Below are 23,718 nucleotides of genomic sequence, written 5' to 3'. Positions count from 1 at the left end.
AACAACTTTTGTTATAATGACCTTGGGATATTCTCGAAAAAAATTATGTAGACACATACACAGTTTCACGTAAACAACCAATTTTTGTATGGGGAAGCATCATTTTTTTTTTCCTGTTTTCATCCTGTATATATTTTTCCGCAAACCTATTCACATTGTGTAACATTATTAAGAACGTTTAATACTGTATCCTGAAATCCTCCTTTTCATCTTTTTAATGCAATTATTTAACGTTATGATATTTCTATTACATTTTGTTACATTATTTTCTTTTGTTGCAGCTGATTTAATCTTATTAAGACTTCAGCGGAGAGATTATGGTAACACCAATAACAACTATACAGGGTGTTGCAAAAATATACAATATATTACTATCATTCGCTTATTTATTGTGAACAATTTGACTGTTGACTTTTAGGTGATATTTCACCAAACGCTAAATGTATTTATTAGTAGTCTGTCAAACGGCTGTCAGTACAGAATGTATTTAAAATTTGATTTTTAATTACAATTTTAAATACGTTTATCGTTTGGTAAAAGTGACCCTTTTAGACTACTTAAATATCTTTAACCATACATAACTCTCTTTTTCATAGGCTTTGTATGAAAAACAAAGTTAAATTTGTATTTGTATTGTGCTTCAACAACTCGAATGTTATATGTATTGTTATTATATGCTTTTATGGCAGCTGTATTTAATTTGTAGTTTTCATAGACTAGTTTAACGTTAAATACGATAGTATGAATTTTGATTTACATAAGAGCGTAAAAATAAGCGCGTGTAACAAAAATACCTAGATCTGTGTCTGTCTTATTTACGGTTGATTTTTACACAGCCTCAAGAGACCATAGACTTGATACATGGTTCACATTTCCACTCGATATTTCTACGCGTTCCCGGTATCTTGTCGCGTTTCTTGAAAGACATACTGATAACACGTGATTCTAAATAGGTTGCTTTTTTTCATTTGAACTAATTAACCCTAAAAATCTAATTTGATTTATTTTCGATTATCTTATGTGCTCTATGAATAAAATTAGGCTCGCTAACAAGCCCAACATAATTATTATAACATGGATGCAGAAATGCATCGTTGCCAAGAAAGTAAATTAGCATTTAATGGGAAATCCAGTCTTAGAGTTGTATAATTTGTAGCATATTTGGATTGATTCAATATAACCGAATCCAAATACAATACAATTTAAAATGGGGCATTAGTGACCTAACTCTGATATCAGGTTTGATACTGATGTTAATGTTCATAAGTTCCATGGTAATTTAATGTTCATGACAAATCCTACCCTACCCTACACTATAGTACCTATGTATATCGCAGTGATGGCCACAATGGACTAACGGCAGCAGTCGCGGCGTAGCCTTCGTAGCACCCGCCCGCGTAGCACTCCGCTACGACGCTGCTACGAAAAGTTTCGTAGCACAGTTTGTATCGTGACAACAATTTTGCGTAACAAAGTTCATAGTTTAACGTCGCATTGAAGTGAAGTTGATTTTTGAATGTATATTTATTTATGCAGTGTTTACTCAACTTGGAAAAGTTTCGGCTCCTTTACATAGATGTTTAGCTAATAAACACTTAATTACTTATAAAGTGCTATCAAACTTTCCACAAATGCCACAACCACCATAAAACCCAACCACCAACAAACATGGCGTCCCAGTTCCTCCGCGCCAACGAGTCGACCGACGAGTTCGTGCAGCGCTGCACCAACATATCCTCCTTCGACTGCAGTGAGGAGGAGATGCTGTGGCTGATGATGGGTCCCCGGAGGCTTCCACTGCAGGAGATCGTGCCCATCAGCCTGGTCCTGCTGGTGATCTTCGTGACAGGAGTGGTGGGCAACGCGGCGGTGTGCGTGGTCATAGTGAAGCACTCACACATGCACACCGCCACGAACTATTACCTGTTCAGTTTGGCGCTCAGTGACCTTTTGCTGCTGCTTTTTGGTGAGTTTTTAATGTTTTAAGTTATACTTTTTTTATTTTAGTGTGTCGAAAAATTTACAAAGTTGATACATATTACATTCTCAGAAATGGCAAACCCATACTAAATCTCATGACCCATACCTGCGTGATAAGTGCTAAGTGCACACAGGGCATGGTGTGAGATGCACCATTGTTCATGGAGCTCCTCGAAAGCAACTCACCTTTTTGTGCATCAAAGGTCCTGACCACCAACCAACCTGTTCACGACGTCAGCGGTACGGGCGGCGGAATTTTTGTATAAAACCCGCACTCAGTGCTTGCACCGCCCGCTGGTGTTCTATTCTATTCTATTCTATTCTCTGGGGGGGTGTAAGTACCTGCACCTGGCTCTCTCGAGTGGAACCGTTGTGCCCGCTGGTGTCATGGACGCGTCCTAATATACATAAATAAATATCTGGCAACGCTTATTGAGAGGCCTACGAGTATTTGCCTTAGGAGCAACACATAGACTGTAGAAGATTTCCCAAAGTGAGATAATACTAAAACAATTGAATAAAGATATTACCGAAATCATATGATAACCACAACAGGCGCAAAAACTCAAAAGGTAGACGAATAAAACTAGTTCTAATTTATAAGTGCACATACTTATTACAGTATTTTTTAGTCCCAAACCATTTATCTAAAATAATACCTACGTTTAATATAAATATCTAAGAAATACAAAAGTTTTAGACTAAGCGTTACGTACGAGCATATGGTACATTCAACTTCAAACGCCTTCTTCTACAACCCATTTAAAGGAATACAGTCATAACCAATCATCGTTTCATCCCGTACACAAATGCCTGCTTTGTAAAAAAATACGTATGGGATTCGAATGGAAAATTGCGGGAGCGAAACATTTCCACGTGGAAATCCTATTTGTATTGGTGCATTCGTACAACATAAGTAGATTTCATTTATTCTAAAAGGCCTGAAGAGATTGCTTATTCCGATAAAGCCGCTTTCAAAGCCTGCAAGACTCGCTACGTAATATTTCATCGGATATTACGAGGACAAAATTAAAAACCTTATAATACCATCGTATTCATACAATGACTTTACAGGCTGGCTTTATTTCTAACTGAAGCATGAGTATGAATGAGATTGAAAATCAATGTAAGTACCTATTATAAATTCGAGGAGCCCATTCAATGTCGTATTCAGGCAGATAGGGGCAGGAACAGGCAATCAGCGATATCATTTTGAAATATCACGGAATAAAAATACTTACCATTTGAAAATAGCTATCAAACGCTGATACTGTTTGACACTTAAAAAATTGTTTTTGTTTTTGGCTTGTCGGTCGATGAGAAACCCTGAAAATCTGTGTGGCAAAATCTGTATCAATTACTTAATGAAAAAACTCTATTTCAGTATAAATATAACGCGTTACAATCACTTTTATTGAATCTCAACGTAAAAATATAATAACATAATTATATTCCTTAATTCTTACGATTTGTTTTAATGAATAAGTAGGTACTTAACCAATTAAATATATTTATTATATTTCATTGGATACGACCAGAGATATTACTTGTCTAAGGATACGACTCATACAATAAATTTAGAGACAAAATCTATAGAATTTAAGTACGGGATATCTCTAACACCGCAAAACTCAAAATGTCACCATTGCGTCACTGACATCATCTTAGCTGAGAAAAGGTATTACATTTTTTTAATTTTATTTTCAACTGCTATATGTCACGTTCCTATAAAACTAAGTACAAAATTAATGGAGTAGAGAACACAAGTATTGAGTACAATAAATAATTACTTACTTTCATGTTTTTATTCATTTATTTCTCCAATTAGGCAGGCACGGCTACAAAATATTATTCAAATTAATTTTAATTAAAAAAGACATTTCTTCAGAATGGAATAAGATTTATAAATAAGTGATTTCTTAATTACTGTAGGTACCTGCGGTACGGTTCTTTCATTGAGACCGCCTTTAATAAATTCAAATGAACAATTTAACAAAAACTTTTAAACCTATAAGCGAAGTAATTTAGTGTTAATTAAATAGATTTGTCAAAGAATTCTTAATCACTTTCTAAAGACAATCTCATTCTTCTAAAGTTACTTAGGTACTTGACAAGCTCTCAAGGTCTAGAGTCGGTAACTCAAACTTTGCATAGGGTAAAAGATGGTCATTTTTATAAGGTTTTTGAGTTTGACTAGGAATAAAAGTATATACTTATTATAAAGATATCATTATGTTTATTCGAAAGTCATTAATTATACCAAACTCTGTACCCAAATCACAACACATCCGTTGCCACAGAGCCTACATACATACTCCTGACTAATGGTTTCCCGACGTATGTTCACATCAGCAGGAGGTTTACCCTATACTGACGAAAAACGAACGAACGCGAGTTGTCGTGCAATCGACACGTTTAATACAACGAGATAGAGTCGTGGCTCACGCAGTAGCTCTCCTGAACTTAGTTTTTTGTTATATAGAGTGACCCCCAGGGCTGTCGCGAGCAGCGCCACCGCTCCCAACTCATGTTAATAAATAATCATGTGGAAGTCACTACGCAAGTACTCATTGAATGTCAAAGTATAGGTAGATTACTTACTAATTTCATATGTGCTAACTAGCGCCGATATAAGCGGTCTTTTTATGTTGAAAAGGCGGTAAGAATGTAGATCAGTATCTTTTTTACAAAAAGTCAGGGTGTCCTCAGCGTCATCTATGTCGAAAAACGCCTACCCCTAATCGACGCTTTTTTCTTCTTGATACGTCCTTAAGCTGAAGCGTCCGTAGTCGAGCGAGCTTTAGTGATCGTAACTGATTACTAAGGTTAAGCAACACATGGCACGGTCAGCCATTGGATGGGTGACCGATTTCAAGTGGAAAGTTTAGGACAAAACAAAAAAGTGTTTTTTTCTTTAGAAAGTGAAAAATTTAGGACCTACCTCCTAATACCGATTACCTAGAATGTAGAAGCCGTAGAAGCTAAGGTCGTCTAAAAAAACCGTTTTTGCGTTTTTTTCAGTGACTTCTACATACAGTTTTGTAACTGCCTGTATAATTCAGGATCATCGAAGGTCTTATAAAAAAAAATGTTACTCTCGGCCAGGAACCGAATTCGTGACCTTTAGAACCTCACAGGACGCAAGCGGCCGTGAAAAATAAATATAATTATGTACTACCCCGGCGGGACGTCATAAAAGTGTGGGTTTCAAATAAATTGGATATTTTATTTAGATATTCATTTTCGGACGATGTTTTCAAGTTTTATTTCTCCCTTTTTGTAGGGTTTCCACCTCGAGTCAAGACGGTAAACTTTGCGTGTAATAGATAGTATTTTTCCTTATTATTATTTATTATTTGAGTCGTTCTACAGATCATGTTTATTATGGTTTATTTCTTTTTAAGTTATGTTTCATTGAATGTAACGAGCTGCCTGAGAGTCTATTTTCCTGCCTGAGGATCTATATATTATGTACATCGTAGAACCTCGAATATGTACTAGGGTCAATTTAAGCCGGAGCCAATAGATATTCGCATCAAAGTCAAACTAAATCTTCAAGTACGTGACTAGGAAATGCGAATCATTTTAGCAAAAGCACAGCGTTTACAGTGTATCCCTTAAAGTATGGGTGATAGAGAGATAAACATTTAAATAATTGTCCACAGTATGCACTGCGGCATTGCCAGTAAAAAAATATATGATAAATGATAATATAATAATATGTCTGGACATCTCACACACGGCCACCCGACCCCAAGCAAGACAGAGCCTCTAATTTGTGTATCGGACACAGATACATAGATAGATGCATACTCATACCCAAGACCCGAGAAAAAATATTCTGTCTTGAAAAAAATATCTGCACCGGCCGAGAATCGAACCCTGGACCTTCGGCATAGCAATCAGGGTCGCTAACCACTACACCTTTCGGTCGTCTAAATGTCACTTTAAGAGAGGGGTTATGTTTCTTTGCCCCAGATTTTACCTAAATAGCAGGTATTTTTTTACTTTTCCGATTTGATTTTGTAATATTTCATTATTAAAGTCTCTTGTAAAATAAGGGTTAGTTCACTATAGCTTACGTGAGTTCCCCATTTAGTTTCAGTTAGGTATATATTTATTTATACTTTGATTGCACACTTTACAACAATACTAAGGTATAATCAGCTAATGTGCACTTAATGTAAAAATAATTTTATAGCATTAACGATACTGTCTCTCATTCCACTGTGCCGACTCCAAACTGATCCAAGGGTACTAAATTTACTTAAACAGTCCCAGTCAGTCACAATCAAGGCTAGCCTAGCTTGCTTTTTGCTCTGTTTGTCATCAAAAACCCCTTTTAAGTATCTCAATCACACTTGAGATAGCAAAATAATATCATAAGTTAGCGCACTTTCGCAAATGAAGCATTTTAGCAAAGCTTTTAGTACTTATTAAAGTGTGGGTCCAATTTAATTCTGAATGGAAATTGTTATAAAATATGCATGGAAGCTCCGAGACAGAAAGTAAATTAACTTGTGTTTATAATTATCAGCGGAGTCTGCAATAAATTTCGTCTAGTGATACAATTAAACATGTTGCGTCAGTGAAGCAAATTAAAACTGCCCGTTCCCGAAACTGAATGGTTATTCTAGCTTAAAATAAAAGTATCGAGCGAGAGCTGTCGTGCAATCGCCACGTTCATAGAACATCGTGGACTCGGGTGTGCTACCTTAAGGGTCTGCAATAGGGAATCGAGGGTTGGCATTGTCATAGAATTATGTAGTAAATGATGCTCTACAGCCTTGAAAAAAATCACACAGGTAGTTGAAGAGTCTAGCTAGGTGCTGAATCATTCGAATTTAAGTAAATGATTATGGATAACTGTAAATTAATTTCAGAATATCAAGAAAAACCAGTCAATCACACTCCCGTATTGTAATAACTGTGTCGTAATTATAAAGAATTTTCATATGATTTTTATCATATTATAAAGTTAAAGGCTTGGACTAGGCGCTAAATACCTTGTTTTTTAATAAACACACACTTATTTTGTGTAAATTAATCCCAAACTTGAGCAATTTTTTTCCCTCAAATCTTCATACAAATATCTATGGCGGCTTTCTGTGTTATAAAATCATAAACACAAGTGACGTTTGACTCAGTTGGCCGCTGGCCTCCAAAGAAGGGTCACGTCGGTTTAGGCGGCACTGACAGCTCGCGATCTTATCGTGTACAGATACAAAATCACTGCACATTGGTTGTCATTGCACTTTTTCAACTTTTATGACACCAACATAATTTGATTTGAAATTGAGGAAGCATAATTCTTCCAGTATATTCAATACATTAAATTAGATTAGATAATTATAGATTGTGCAATATTCTCGTGATATTACAGTCTCGTAAAGGTCTGATGAGGAGCAGGAATATAGCGAATGGATCTAAGTGATGACAATACGCACGAACATTAGGTTAGGTATCAAAAATACAGTCTCTTGGTGCTGGTTGAGGTATGGTCTCGTGAGGATCTGATGAGGGCAGTAACACGGTGGTGGCTCAATTTTATTTCAAAGATGTTAATAGCTAAAAGCATCAAGTTTGGGCTATTAAGTATGTTTTTCAGAGAGAGAGAAAGAGATTTTGTTTTTCCTCTGGATGTGTTAGGTTTACTGGGTTTACTAAGTTCATTCTGTTAATGGCATCAAGTTGTTATGTGTTCATAAGTAATAATTATTTATTAACAAAATGCTGTTGATTCTCCACGAAAATGTAAAAATAAAAATAAAATAAATAAAAATAAATTCGTAACGTAAAATTGTCAATGACGGAATTTCTTCTATAGACAGTAGCCACAAAAAAAACAAACGATAGATGGCGTGATTTGAAGATAAAGATACATTTTTTCGACACATAGACAGCAACAACAAAAAAAATACAGATTTAAAGAAAAGAAACACATACTTATACAAAACAACAAAGAAAAAAAAACGATACACATCAAAATAACTGGAAAAAATATAAGCCCCAATTTACTTGTGTGGGACAGGGAGTACCATAATATTTTTTTTGGGGTACTCCCTATCTATGCGAAATATAAGCTTGATATCTTTACCCGTTTCTGAGAAAAAGGGCGGTGACAGACAGTCAGTCAGACAGACGGACAACAAAGAGATCCTATAACGGTTGCTTTTTTTCATTTGACGTTCGAAACCCTAAAATTAAGTAAAAATATTATGCTGCCAAAAAATGTACTTACAGGTATTGAAAAAGCGGTATATAAACAAATTATACCAGCAGAGGGTTCACCATTTAGTTGAATGTTACTTAGAAAACGGCCTTGAGTGGCGGTCAAGTTGGTCCCCGCCTGCGATACTTTCTATTAACATTGGGACTCGTTTTCATGTTTTTAGCGTACAGTCAGGTTTTTAGTTTTTTATAATTGTATTTTTTTATTTGTAACTTTTAGTTGTTTTTATTTTATGAAATTTTACGTCGGTAGGTAGTTCATGATCATTTTTTATTTCAATAATTTTGGTGTTGTTATTTAAATACCTTCAATATGCATATTTTTGTAATGTGAAAATCAAGTCCTTTCATTTGATACCTTACACGGCAAAGTTCAATTATTATTTTTTCGATCATCACGTTATGTCCTCAAGAGGGCGCTATGTACATTTTAATGGAACGTCACATAGCCTATAGCCATTGCGCCATCAATACGCTTCTAACAATATCTCAAACATCAAAATCTTTCAAGCCGTTTAGGCTACAGGAGGGAACAAAGAAACAGACAAACATACATATATACATACATACAATCAAAAAACATTACCCTCTTCCTTCGGCAGTCGGGTAAAAAGGAGTAAGACAGGGGGTCATTCTGAACTTTTGCTCTACGAGTTTTGGAAATTAACAAAAAAAAACCTTTTTCATAGAAACTTTGTTGGACATGTGACTTTTTACCATGGAAAACGAATATTTTTTTTCGCGAATTTGCAAATCTCGTAGAAGAAAAGTTGTTCAGAATGACCCCTTGAGTCATCCCCTTTTGGCTTAGTATAGCCCTTTTGCGACACTATGTATTTACTTTGCTTTGTCGTCGGGGTTCAGTTGGCTGGAGGATGCCCGAAACTTATTATCTACACTTTAATACTTGTAGTTACCTTTCTACAAGTAAATACCACATTTGTTTGAGAAAGCTAATCGGGTTCCGAGTATAGAGTAAAGTGGCACCCCTATTAATTTCTACTCTTTCCTGGTGCCTACCAGTGTAAGTAAGAATTATACTTACTTACCCTAAAATCACCCAAAATGTACTTGAACATAATTGTCAATAAAGTTGGCGAGTAAAAGTTTATCGACCCACTGTGCAAACTTACATGTGTGCGTGTCACTGCGTGTGCTGTGTGAAGAGCATTGAAAACCCAAAATTGGCGCGGCACGTCACCCTGTACGGGCCCTTAATAAAGAGTGTTGCAAAATTAGTATACTAAGCCGTAAGGGGGGTGACTCTGGGGGTCATTCTGGAAAATAAATGTTCTAGAACTTTGGGAAATTCGCGAGCTTACATAATAATAATCTGACGACTGTAATTCTTGAGGGAGTAGTCAGAGATGACTTGTAAGCGAGCCACCCTCTTTTCGCTGTGCATTTGTACTCACGTGAGACGTCACAACCCGTTTTTTAAATAAGCTTATGTGAATGTATTTAATGCGTTATGTATATGTTTCTGTAAAAAATATTAAATCAAGACAGTGTTCTCGTGACGGTCGGGTTAGGGGGATAGTCGTGGGCTGTTTTATGCAAAATATAATTATGTTCTGGGAAACTTGTAAATCGGTAGATGAATTATTTATCGGTAGGTAAGTAGTTGTTTTTTTTTTGCATAACATGATAATAATAAAATATCATGAATGATTTTCGCCGCCAAAATTCACCGAAAGTCTAAAGCTTACCGAATTCGCTGAGGGAAAAACAGACCGGGTTCACAGTGGGCGTTGTTTTGATTGTTTTAATAAAATTATGGAACACAAAAACGGATATTAGATCTGTCTACTCGTTAACTTGTGTATCACGATTTGTATTGGAATCCAGAACGACAACTTTTAACATCTACTCTCTCTCAGCATTCGCCATTTTCTCTCTCGTACTCATGGCTAGGTTTTAAATATGCTTATGCAGGGAACGCGAATTACCGACATAACTACATGATGTGCTCGCGGTATCTATGCTCAGCTGTCTAAGTATATCAGATTACAGTGCGACAAACTTATCTGTTCCGGTGAGGGCGCACTAAATTGATCCATATCTCATTTTTACTAATGAATTATATATTGATATAGATTAGATGGGTTTATTGAAACCACCAGATCGAATTACCACTACTGGTAAACTTAAAATCTTATAGAATGAAGAAATATTACACATTTACTTGATCTGTCACCGGAACAGATAAGTTTGTGGCACTGTAGACAGGGTGTAAATGACATGCTCCCGAAAACTGAAACCACGTGATATACTGGTCCAATTGAACAAGTTTTCCAGAATACCAACAGAGTAACAATAATGGATTTTACAAAGCTTAAATCTAATAGTAGGGCTAATAACAGGTACACCTAATTAACTTCTTGCATTTAAAGTTATTTAATTGGTGTGTTTTAGTAAGGTACAACTAACTGACATAAAAAATAGTCCCCATCAATAAGTGATTTAGTGCAGTCTATGGACAATCTTGAGTATCAACAAACTGCGTAAAGCCGACTTACAACACTCGTGAGCATATTATGTACATTGTATACGTATTAATGTTTGTTTGTTTTTGTTTATAATTGTTTATTGTTCATTCTGTAAAAACTATTAGCTACTTACAATAATAATTACTTAGAAAGAGCTCGGTGTTGTAAATATTATTATTATTTTTATTTTTTATTTAACTCTTTATTGTACAAATATTACAAATAAAAGTACAAAGGGTGGACTTAATGCTAAAAGCATTTTCTGCCAGTCAACCCGCAGGAGGTACAGGAAAAATAGGTAATAAGGTGTACAAAAAAGAATAAAAAAAATGGAAAAGAATAGTAAACCTAAGTCACTTAATATTATACCTAATTAACCTATATGAATATATATACAAATATACCGATACATACAATATAGTATACATAAGTATATCTAATACATACATAATAATATATACCTATAAAATATACTTCAGCGGTACAGGAGAAGCGGTATATTTATCTAACTTGCTAAGGTAGTTAGCACGAGTCAAATCGTTCTGAATTCTATTTTAGTGTCTAAAGGTTCAGCTATTGTTGAAGAGGCAATAATTTATTGATAACGAATAAAAATCCCATCTCAGAACACAAAAGGTGATGGACTCTTAAGTGCAGCGTGCGGCTGACAGTTGATTTGTAGCTTTAATTGCCAACAAACAAAGGTTATTTTCTATTGAACGGATCTCTTGAATGATTAAACCATATAACTTGATATATAACCAATATCGTTCAAATTAGCTTTAGGGCCTGTTTCACAATGTCTAGATAATGGCTACCTGTGGGATAAAAGACATGCTGTCACTGTCTATAACATAATTGAGATGTCCCAAAGGTAGTCATTATCCAGACATTGTGAATCAGGGACTAAAACTTTTTTCATACCTTCCATAAGAGCCTGCACTTTACCACCTCGCCAGCAATTTGCGAAGTGACAGGATTGACTTTTAAATAAGTGTCCGTCATTTCGTAAAGCAGTGTTGGTAAAAGAATGGCGTACACCTAGTTATATTTTTTAGTTCATGTTTCAATAAACCGATAGAGTGGGTCTTTACTTTGTTTGAAAAGGATTACAATATTTTGGTAATTCATAAGGGCCAAATAGACGTTCGAGTATAATAATTACGAGTATATGGATATATCACTCACAGATACACACAGTCACGCGCCTTGTACACGTACAGTCATCAAAATAAATATGTAGAAATACCTACTTTACTTTTTACAGTTTTGGCAAAGGTGCATTTCTGCACCTCTTCGCAAGAGTTTTGTTTTAGCCCATATTTCCCTCCTTCTGGGTCAACCAACCCCGATAGCAAATATATAAATAAATGACAGCCCCAGCCGGGATTGTACCCGGGTCCCTCAGCACTCAGATCTACTTACCACTGCGCCACCCGCTTGTTCCCTTACGGCGAGGCCACATTGCGTCGTCGCTGCCTTATATTTTTTGTAACCGTCCCTTTAGTCAGCGCAACGCACCAATGCGGCTCCCCCTTATAATAACTTTGATACGACCAAACTACGATACTTAATGAACGGTTCTTAGTTTCGATAGCGAACTAATATCCGATTTGTTGCCAATATTGATATAACGCGATAAGTTGGACGGCCGATAAGATAAATTTGTCTGAAATTTGTAGTTCACCTCTTGTGTTTACACCATTTTCGGAAATATGTACCTGAATGGATAGCATCATCAATATTGTTTATTCATTTAACACTATTTGAGCAGTTATTTACCAATGCAATTAGTAAATATTAATTGCAATTAATTATTATAGATATTGCCGCAATACGTTTACATGACTCTTCTACTGCAACACTTCTATAGTATTAATAATATGATAATCGATATTATTAATACTATAGAATATAGAATTGGCTATCGATAGCCAATTGGTATTGGCAAACCGAGACAATATGGAAAAATCAAATGTCACTTTTGGAACTGACAAATTTGCCTTGCATTTTGACAGTAACAGTTGACGGTACAGGTATTTTTCGATATGTCTGTGTAGTTTCGAAAATTTTATCGAATCCTGTGATCGCTGCTCTACCGTACCACTACTGCACTGACAAATTAGCAATTTTAACAATCCTCAGCGTCGCTCGCCTGTCAAACATGTGTCTGTTGCCCGAGCACAGGATTCGAAACCTCCGTTTACGTTGCGTATCGTCAAATGTCACTGTCAAAATGTAAGGCAAATTTGTTAGTTCCAAAAGTGGCATTTGTTTTTTCCATGTTAGGTGGAATTTCACCAAACGCTAAACGTATTTAGTAGCCTGTCATACGTCTGTCAGTTAGTACAAAATGTATTTAAAATTTGATTTAAATACGTTTAGAGTTTGGTAAAAGCAACCCTTCGTGTAGATTCGAAAATAGTATCGAATCCTATGCTCGCGCCTCGATTCATACAAGTTACGTCAGATTTTTCAAATGAGCGACGCTGCTTATGGATTGTTAATTGCGGTGATACAGTAGGTAGCTGTAATACGTAATTTACGGTTAGTTTCTAGATTGAAGTAGTGTTGTATATGTCTACTCCCACTTACGTATGTATGAGGTAAGGTCAACGATACCTCAGTAATAAACCAGCTGTTTAACCGATAACTAGTTTCATTGCGCACATACATCTCAAGTAGTTATCGATATTTCAACTTCAGACTGAAAAGCTGCGCTCGGGGTTCCTCTGAAGGATCGCACCAGAAATTACATTATTCGTCAGAGAAATATAGCGGTTTATTCTGTATGTTGCGTGGACTGTAGGTTTGGCTGGCTGGTCTTCTTCATTAAAACCAAAGTTTCACGGTGAGACAGTATTTTATTTTATCACAACACAAGAGCACCGTACAGCAGTATATATTGTAAACAATAAATTAAAAATATACCTGTGTTGCCATCAACATATTCTGTTCTCCGTTTTCTTTATTTTTGTATACTATATTCAATGTAGGTACTTGTACTTATACCTATCTACATATATTATTACTTATATCATGTAAATCGGTTATTCTGATTCACACAGACAAATTAAGATCATAAGCCAAAATAATAATAATAAATGATTGCTGGTAAAGCCTGTCGCAAACTCAATATAAGTTTTTAGATTTAGTCACAAACTTTCACAACTAGAGCTTTGATGTAGGGCCAAGCTCATTATGGCCTAGCTTTCATCAACAACTTGCCTACTTTTATACACATAGAATAGATAAAATCTGCGTTTATGTTTCTTTGTGAAAATAATAACCATGTACTTACATAGCAAACATTTGGTCGTCAAATAATACTTCATAAGTATTTTGGTATTCGGAATACAAAAACAAGTAAGTGAAAGTAAAACTAACATTATTCGTCGTTGTATTTTCAACTGGAGCGAATGCGTCAATACTTAATGTTCTATTTACCGATCGAAAATGGGGAGTATCGAAGCCACGAAGAAACATATTTGGGATTTATTTTATCATACAATTATCAGAGTGAAATAAATCACCGATAAACTTAAAAAACCGCTCATTTCCGGTTGTCCCTTAAATTCTTCACTATTCTTGTTGTCGTCCTAAAATCTACGATATGGGGCAAACATGGGCAAACGGGAGTGAAGTGTGTGCTATGCACCTACCCTGCAATGAAGTAAATACTGTATAAAATTTCATCAATTATGGCTTTTCAGTAGGTATAATATTTTCTTTGAAATTCACGAAACGTAGCCATGTAAGAAGATGTTTCATAGTAACTTGATACTCACAGTCTCACATGTTCAAGTACAAGTGCTTACTTTTATACAAAACCCCTTTTAATCGTAACTACTGCTAGTTGGAAGCCTGACACCAACTTTTCCGTGCGATATTAAATTTCATACAAAACGCGTCTTGCATAATAAGCTCGTAGCAGTGTCGTAGCAGACTGCTACGCCGCGTCGTAGCACCTCGTAGCAAATGGCGTAGCTGCGTAGCCCGGGGTACTTTTACTTTTCCAAACTTTAAAAAATTGTGGGTTTAGTAGGACAACAGAACTGTTTATAAAGAATAAACAACTGGGGGGTCACTCTATATGGCGAAAAACGTACTCTATAAGTTTCAGAGCTTATCTCGTTGTATTAAACTTGTCGATCGCACGACAGCTCTCGTCGTTCGTTTTTCGTATTTATAGAATAACCCTCCTGAACATGCCTAAGGTAAGTTGATGTACCCGACATTTTGAATATCCTGTAGTAATATTATAATACATAGTACCACGTGGCGCACGCTCGTGTAATATTCAGATCATTGTTTATGAATGCTATCAGGGCTGTCGTCGGTCTATTGTGACCCTTGCTTTCAGGTTGATGGTAACGTAATCTTTCCTGTTCTCATAATCGGTGAATGAGAACCCAGTCATGCAAGAATTACCCTGTAAACCGCGGTATTTCCTCGTTTGTTGGTTCTTAGAACTTCGTCTCACTGGGAGAGACTCAAAGCTAAGAAAGCCATTCTTAATTGTTTATGTATTAAATTCTTTGACATTTACAAGACAGACATTCAAACTTTATAACATCTCTCTTTTACTGTCGACAGTTGAAAGGAAGTTTCCAATTATCCATCCTTTTCCCACCCGCTCTGTCTGTGTTTCATTAAGTATGCGGGGATGCAGAATTTCATTTAGAGAACAACAAGCCACCACTTGCATGATTGTCCATTGTTGTCTTATTATTATAATCAAGTATTTCATTTTTAGTCCCGCAAGAAAATACTAAATAATAGTTTAAAAGGTTTTCAAAATATTCATACACATACAGTATATAGGTTCGTGGCAGGTAGAGATCCACAGTCACTGCCTACGCCTCTGGAAAATAAGTGTGAGTGTATGTGTATGTATGTTATGTAGGGGAGACCGGGGACAAAAGTAACAGTTTGTACTTTCTGTCTGATTTCTCGTTATTAATAACATTTACGATAAAATAAATATAGTCACATAAAACTTTCGTCTATAGTCTACAAATCTCCATTATTACTTTACTTAATGCATCTCGAATTTTAGCATTTTTGAAGCCTCAAAAAAAAAAGGGAAATCGTTACTTTCGACCCCATGGTCAGGACGAAAGTAACAAGGCATGGATCGAAAGTAACAACCCATAAATTCTGCCCAATGTTATAAATACGAATCAAAAGAAAGAACAGAAAAAACAATCAAATTATTTAGTTTAGAAAACTTCTTAAAAAACTATCAAAACTAAAAAAATCTTATGACTTATTGACAAAACTAAAAAAAACTTCTTGATATAAACTGTAAATGAGATCCATCATTTAAACTGACTAACTGATAAGAAGTTGTTTTATTTGTGCCATAATATACAATATTATGATACAAATATCTAATCAAAACAATAAAAAATAAAAATTTACAATGTGACATGGCAAACTTACGAACGTAACACGTTACTTTTGTCCTGCCGCGAGCTGTTACTTTTGTACCCATCCCCATTTTTGAAATATCAGGCGACATATCTTTAAAACAGCCCGTGTTATTCGAAAACCATTTATGACATGCTACAGACAATCTTATAATGAATCAATGAAAAAATAGTCATATGGTTCTTGGCATCTTAATTCTACGTAAACACTTAATGAATAAACACCAAAAAACTTACTTTTGGTGTGTAAAATCACGAAATGCTCACTAAAACAACCTTGCACCGCGGCACGGGCGTGGAAAATGATATCAAGCACGGGGGGCATCGCATGCTGACAACCAGCGGTCGCTTGGGACGTTAAGGCTATTGGGGAAGTCCACAGAGTCTTTGTTACTTTCTACCCGCTGTTACTTTTGTCCCCGGTCTCCCCTATAACTATAATTATATAGACAAGATAGAGGCAATAAAAGCATTCAAGATGATCAAGGGATCGTATTAAAGTGATCACTTGACCAGTTACGATAAGAAGTAATCTAGTATCAATTGGGTTTTATAGGTCAGAGGTGTGGTTACATCGATTTAATTTGTGCTTGTTTTTTCTATAGTAGGTAGTTTGTATGAGAGTAATATATAAACAGTTTTGTGGGACATTAACTGTAAAACCTATATATAATATGTACACTTTATTAAATAAAAACAATATTTTTTTTCACAAATGATCAAAAACTTTCGACCAAAAATTTTTCACAAAAATTATACAGATTTTACCTTTGTTATTTAATAATAATAAAAAATCTTTATTGCGCAAAAGAAATGTTACATATGTACTATTTATTAAACAAGGTATTATACTTAAACTATATCTATGCACACGTCTGAATTGGACATTAATCACAAGGAGCAGAGGTCCCCAAACTAGGCTCAGCCCGTATCTTGGGGTACCAAAACTTGTATGTAAACTATGGTAACAATAATATACATCGTGTAGTTATGAATGTATTTCCTCATCAAAACTATTTTATATCAAATGAACTTAGTTCCTGAAAGCTGATCAATATGGTGTAGGATTATCGGTTTCACATGAACATTAGAATAAGCCGATCTAAATCTAGATACAAGGACAAACACAATATGTTAGTAGTTAATTGGCAATTAGCATAACACTAATAATAATAGTAATATGTCGAGTTTTTATAATAATTTCGGGTTACAGTTGTAAGGGTAAATTCGAAAAATGAAAATTTGCTTATGCATATTATGCTTTTACCGTGATTAACCCGTGTTTTTTTCTATGCAGAAGTTTATTTTCTGTCACGTATTTTCAAAAGATTTGATGATTACGGGACCATCTTGGGCTTGAGTTGATCCCCAAAACAATGAAACCATAAGATGTGATAATTCTAAATATAACAAGCTTGTTACTCAAAAGGAAACAAAATGTTTACACATAAAAGCTACTAATTTACTTACAAAACATACCTCTAGTACTAAGCACGTATAATAATTTTAATTTATTAAGCTATAATATAATAGCTATAATTATGTTTAGAAATAGGATTAGTACTAGTGTTTCTTTCCGCATGTTTGCAAATGTTTAGGCAATAAATATTATTTTCTTTCTTTCTTTCTTTCTTTCATAATTATGTAGTTATAATTATACTTCTAATAAACCAACTGCATAGATGAATAAACGTTTATACTTCAAGACAAACTATGTATATATACTTAGCTATATAAGCTTAGCAATGTTTCATCTTTAATAATTACAGGGGTGTTCTCCTTTAGTTAAGCAGGAAAATTATGTTTAGTTTATCGTTTGTACCTACTTAATATTATAAGCAGTTTAATGGCCACTGTGTCCGCGGGGTACGTGCTTTATTATGATATACAGGGTGTTCACGTACCTAATTACTTTGCAATTAATTTACGACACGCTGGCTTTCAAGGTTGCGAGGCGATAGGTTGGGATAGTTTAAGCAGGGCAACTCTTGGGACATTCGTATATTGCGACTAGTAACATACGCTGAAATACTTCATACTTTATGCTAAACCCGGCTAATTTTCTTGACTTTTTTTCCTTTTTTTGTGGAGCCATGGGGAAACTAAGGGAACGACCTATCCTCAATCCAAGTTTCAGTATTTACTTACTAAATATTATTAAGGTGGCGCGTATCCTTAATATTTATGATGATACAAATACAATTTAGATTTTAGTAAAACCGGTTGGTAAAAAAAATCCTTCCGGGTGGTTATTATTATATTATTATAAATTCTTTATTGCACATAAAAAAAACATTGTACAAAGGCGAACTTAATGCTAGTAGCATTCTCTACCAGTTAACCTTTGGTGATGTCGAGAAAGTGGTTGGTAGTGCGATAGGCTGAGAGGAGAGAAGTTTATCTACTTAAAACGAAACACAGAGATATACTTACTTATACCTACATAATTTTGGTTAGATCCTCCACCTTGCTCTAGAATCTTGGGTTGTACCATGAGGTGCTAACTGCTAAGTAATAGCTATTAGGGTCGGTCCTAGTACAATACGCTTTACATAATCCTGTCTGAAATACCGAAACGTACAACATCTTCCCACAACGCGAATATAATTAACTAAAATATGAATGAATGTGTTAATATTAAGTACTAAACTAGTTTATAAGGAAATATTATTACTAATAACACATTATATGGATCATGTTATCTTAATGTATATATAATTATTTTGCATGTATCTTAATTTTTCACCGTGGTCATAAGATATATTATACTATACCTACAGTCAGATTATGTTATGCTCTTATGGGTACCTATTATTTTTATATCCCTTCCGACTGAAAAAAAAAACTCTACAATATTATACCAAGACATTACAAAAAAGGTTATCAAAGGATATTATAGAAAGTTGAAATTCAATGGGTTGGAAACAATAATCTATCGAACCCAAAAAAAGAAAAGGCTGTTAGGGAAACCCGTTATGACCATTGGTCCTCTATTACTTACACGGACCCTGGGAGTCTTAAGACCTCTATTTCCGAGTGGTTGAATCGGTGTTGAAGTGGTTCCGATCGGAAAACAGTTTCGTTTAGCTTAGAATAAGAAGTGCGAGATATTCTTCAATAGAATTCATAGAAATAATAATAATACCTATTAATACTTGGAAAAAATTACTAAATGGAGGTGCTTTCAATTACCGGTGGATTTACATGAGAGTTATGCAGATTCAGGGGAGAGCGGGCTGCTTTGGCTCGATGATAGGTGAACATTTAACACAGCTCAACTTGTTCCTCTCACCCAGCATCCCCTGGCACGCCAACACGTTAACATTCTCGCGAGCAAACAGAAATCCAATACAAAATAGATACCTTCATTTCATCATGACATCTGTAGTCAGTCATGTACCTGAGAGTTGCCAAACTAAACATTTTCTATTCCTCAAACGTACGCTGCTACGGTTGTACGTTTAAAATAAATAACACTAATGGTGCGTTCTTATTAATTAGTCACACTTTTACTTCAATAGGCTTATTTAATTTTTCGTTCTCCAGTATGGATCCACATCCCTGTATAGTAGCTAAATTGCTTCTTGGCAATAAGCCCGCCTTAGTATACACTACTTTGAAGCCCATCTTTGTAAATGTGTTATTAGTATAGAATAAAGTGTTTAAATAAATAGTAGTCTGAGCATCGCGTTTCAAAAAACGTTTCTGATACGTTTGTGAGAATTAATTTTATGCACTTTAAGCTAATATCGGCATTAAATCTATGTCTGTCTTTTTCTGTCCGTATACTGTCAAAGCAAGGCAGGTATACATTTAAGGTCATCATTAGCTTAAAGTTCCTTTCTGCAACTCAGCGTTAGTCCAAGAGACTGAAGACCATGAAAATTATGAATATTTTTGAAAAAGCAAAACCTACGCTATAATTTTATAAGGGAGAGGATAAAAATTTCTTACACTATTCTATTCTTTCAGGAAGAACTAATTTACTTTTGACTATGATTTCAATAGTTCTTTTGTTGCTAACCTACCACTCCGCATTTTTATCGCGGCTTTATTGCACAAAGTAAATTGGTACAAAGGCGAACTTAATGCTAGCAGAATTTTCTACCAGTTAACTTTTGGTGATGTTGAAAAAGTGATTGGTAGTGCTTAAAGGCTTTGACGATAGAAGATGGTTCTATTGTTATGTTTCCAAAAAGATAAAAACTCCAAAACTACAAAAGGTATCGGCTTGGGTAAGCGTTCATTTATCGTACGTATCGCACCGAACCATGATTGTCATAGATGTATGAAGAAACGACGTCGGCAATGCCGATGAAGTGGACGCACTATGAATTTCTATACAAATACTGAATGCGATGCGTCCGTTGCATACGATGCTGAAAGGTAGACGCTTACCTTTTATCGGGCTAAAAAGCTTCATTGTATAAATAAAGCGTATTCTCATTGCGTCCAGAGTTGGCTCAACTTGTTAGCGAGCTGCCAGTTAATTTCGTAGAGAATTGGATAAAACACGAGGCTTATTGGCTGTCAATGAACCGGTTTGGGACCTAGGTAATCCTAGGTGTAGAACAATCTCTAGAGGGACATAAACGAACGAACGAAACCGAAGGTGTTTAAGCCTTTATTTGTGTATGAAATAAAATTTCGGTTCTCACTCTCCCAATCAAAAGCTATCACTACCAGAGGTTGTGGAACATTAATTTATAAGTAACATTTGCATAACTTTATAATTAATTAAAACAAATCATAACAATGTCTGTAATAAGCACGAGTAATACAAGCATTTAATGAATTTTGCTTTTTAGGTTCTATAAAAAGAATATCATTCTTCAAAACCAAACAAATCAAACGGCGTGGTTTATCTATTTTGATTTGCATTATTTGTGTTTTAGTTATCTTATTTTAATTGCATTGCTTTGGTTCGGACTAGCCACACGCTGACTGTTTTAATGAATAAATTATAATCAGAATATTTAGCTAAGGCCATTTCATTTTATTGGTATTACTTCTAATTTGATGTTTGTATTATGTATCTCTGCATTTGTGTAGATTTATCAGATATACAGATATCCGATACCCATTTTACAGGCTCTGACTGTAACTGTTGGGCCGAGGGTCCGGGTTCAATTCCTACTAATTTGGTAGGATAGTATTTGGAGTACCTAATGTGTTTCAATTAGTAAAAAATAAAGCTAATCTTCATTCTGTAAATTCCACGAGAAAGCAGTCTTACCAAAGCTAAACTTGAAATAAAATAAGGACTGATTAGATTAGGCGTGCATTTTGCTGCTAATAAATAGTTAGTAATTTTTACTGTAAACTCTTGATATTTTTCCCATTAATTAAGATCATTGGCCTCTTCCACCTCACACTCATAATTGGATTATTGTAACGAGTTGAGATTCAACTACCGAGGGGCTCGCGTCTGCTAAAGTAAGTAAGTAAGTAAAGTAAAAATGTTTATTTCCTTTAAAATATAGGTACAAGATGGTGATGTACTGACCCCCTAAATGTGATCGAGATCAACTGAATCACTCACGAGCATTGGAGAAGTTCCAGCAAATAACCACACATAGAAACCAATAGAAACTTACACTCTTAAATGTAGTGTAGACTAAAATATAAACCTGGTTTAGAACCGATTTTAGTCAAGACTTCATTCTAATTCGCAGTAGTCTACATCTGGTTCTAAAACACATCCAGAACGTATGTTCATTCTACATTTAATAATGAGATAGAGACAGGACAACATTGATTATTCTTTTTAGCAGTTAACAATTAGCAGACTTTTTTTTTTTTTTTTAATCTTTATTTATTAAAGAGACTTAGGTCACTTACAATAAACTGTGACCATGTCAGTCTCATCGAGACATACACTATTTAAATAAATCTTTAACTAGGGTTGTCTTAAGTCTAAACAATATTTTACATAACTAATTTAGCAGACTTGAAACTGCAATTAACCGAGTGAAAGTAGTGTAGGCTGCTGTTAATTAGTGCCGGTAGCATACGTATTATATACTATCTGTTCTCGTGACGCCATTTACCAAAATTGGTTCGTCATGCATGTGTAAGTGTATTGGATCTGATTAGATATTGAATATGTAACGCCTAATTTAGCTTGAGCTGAGTGGCTGTGACAACCCCAAGGTACCTACTCGTAACGCGCCCACTTCACACAAAAGAGATGCAGGTTCGAATCCATAATGAATTTAAAAATATAGGATGAAATATTTTTCATCACTTTATGATCTGGAAGTAAGTAATGTCAATTTTTAACAATTGCCTGAAAACAAAACTATACTAAGTTAGCATCACTGTATATCATGAACATGCAATGAAACACTGTTAAACGCTAAGCACAACAAATAAACTCTAAGTACTTTTACCTACCTACTTCACTTGAGTAGAACCATCTTCAAAAAGCTTGATTTTATTGTTTCAAGAAGTTTTTTGCCATGTTGCTGAAGAGGTAAAAAATACTGAGGTAGAGAAGTGCTCTTGCAGACGCCGCTGCAGCCGAGGAAATAAAACGAAAAGAAAATTACGATTTAAGTGTGTAAGCATTGTTTTTTTACTGTGGCGTTTTAAGTCCCACTTGACATAATTGGTGTGAAATACAGAAAATTATTTCAGCCTTTTCAACGCCTCAAGTTCTTTTGTGTGCTAGTTCGAATTTTAAATGTGAAACGGTTGTACAATGAAAGAAAATATAGGGAGGAAACGCGTTCATCTAGATTCTAGAAACTGTATTGTATACAGGTACCTAAGTATTAAACGGATCGGATTCCCTAAAATGGCGGGAGTGATTTTATTGTCCCTAAGTCCTAAGCCGAGAGAGAGCAAATGTCATGAAAATGTCATTAAATTTTCTGTATGCAGATTTCCCAGAATCCCAAATGACAATACCAGCCACTGACCCCAACGAATGTAGGTTACAGGATGCATTGAGGTTGCCGACACCACACACACAGGCACACACACATACACACTGACAAATAGGCTTGTTGATGCTTGATCCGCTTCTATGCTCGTGAATGCAATATTCGATAGAATAGAAATGATATTCTGCGAGCACCTAACACTGATTTTCTTGAAACCTATTACTATTATCTAGCGTATTTTAATTATATAGGCACACCATTTTTGTTTACAGTTTGGTCACAACAACAAAGTTTTTTTTCATCTTTAGTAAAAAAAAATATAGGCACTAGGATACCAGGCTATCTAGAACATAGCTAAGTGTGTTACCGAGCCATGTGCGTGGTAACTCGATCGTCGGCGAAGAAAATACAATCAGCAGCCGCCGCTCAGCCGGGTCCTCCGCACGTGCCGGCAATAGGGGCACTCACCACACTCGGGGAGAAATATTGTTGCTCCTCCGAAATAAAGAATAACCCCCTTATTCATAAAAAAGTTACTGGACACTTTAGCTTTTGAACTGTTCTGTCACTCTCTCACATAGAAAAATTTGTTCTTTGACAGAGAGGGACAAAACAGCCACCTAAGATAATGAATTACCTATCATGTATTTATAATTGCATTAATTATTAGGTAGGTAAATGAAAATGTATTTACCTAAA

At 35.2% G+C, this 23,718-nt stretch overlaps 1 protein-coding gene across 1 annotated transcript in view; it reads left to right on the top strand.

The window, feature by feature from the left end:
• The first annotated feature begins 1,384 nt into the window (after positions 1-1,384).
• LOC119694250 (neuropeptides capa receptor) overlaps positions 1,385-23,718 on the top strand; it is a 94,783-nt gene continuing 72,449 nt past the window's right edge. Inside the window, exon 1 of the mRNA XM_048625366.1 lies at positions 1,385-1,966. Coding sequence (XP_048481323.1) covers positions 1,669-1,966 — 298 coding nt within the window. The 5' untranslated portion in view covers positions 1,385-1,668. The remainder of the gene's footprint in view (positions 1,967-23,718) is intronic.

The sequence above is a fragment of the Plutella xylostella genome, chromosome 14 (assembly GCF_932276165.1).
Source record: "Plutella xylostella chromosome 14, ilPluXylo3.1, whole genome shotgun sequence".
NCBI classification, from domain to species: Eukaryota; Metazoa; Arthropoda; class Insecta; order Lepidoptera; family Plutellidae; genus Plutella; species Plutella xylostella.
Note: the sequence above shows the minus strand (reverse complement) of the source record. Positions and strands in the feature narration are given on the sequence as shown.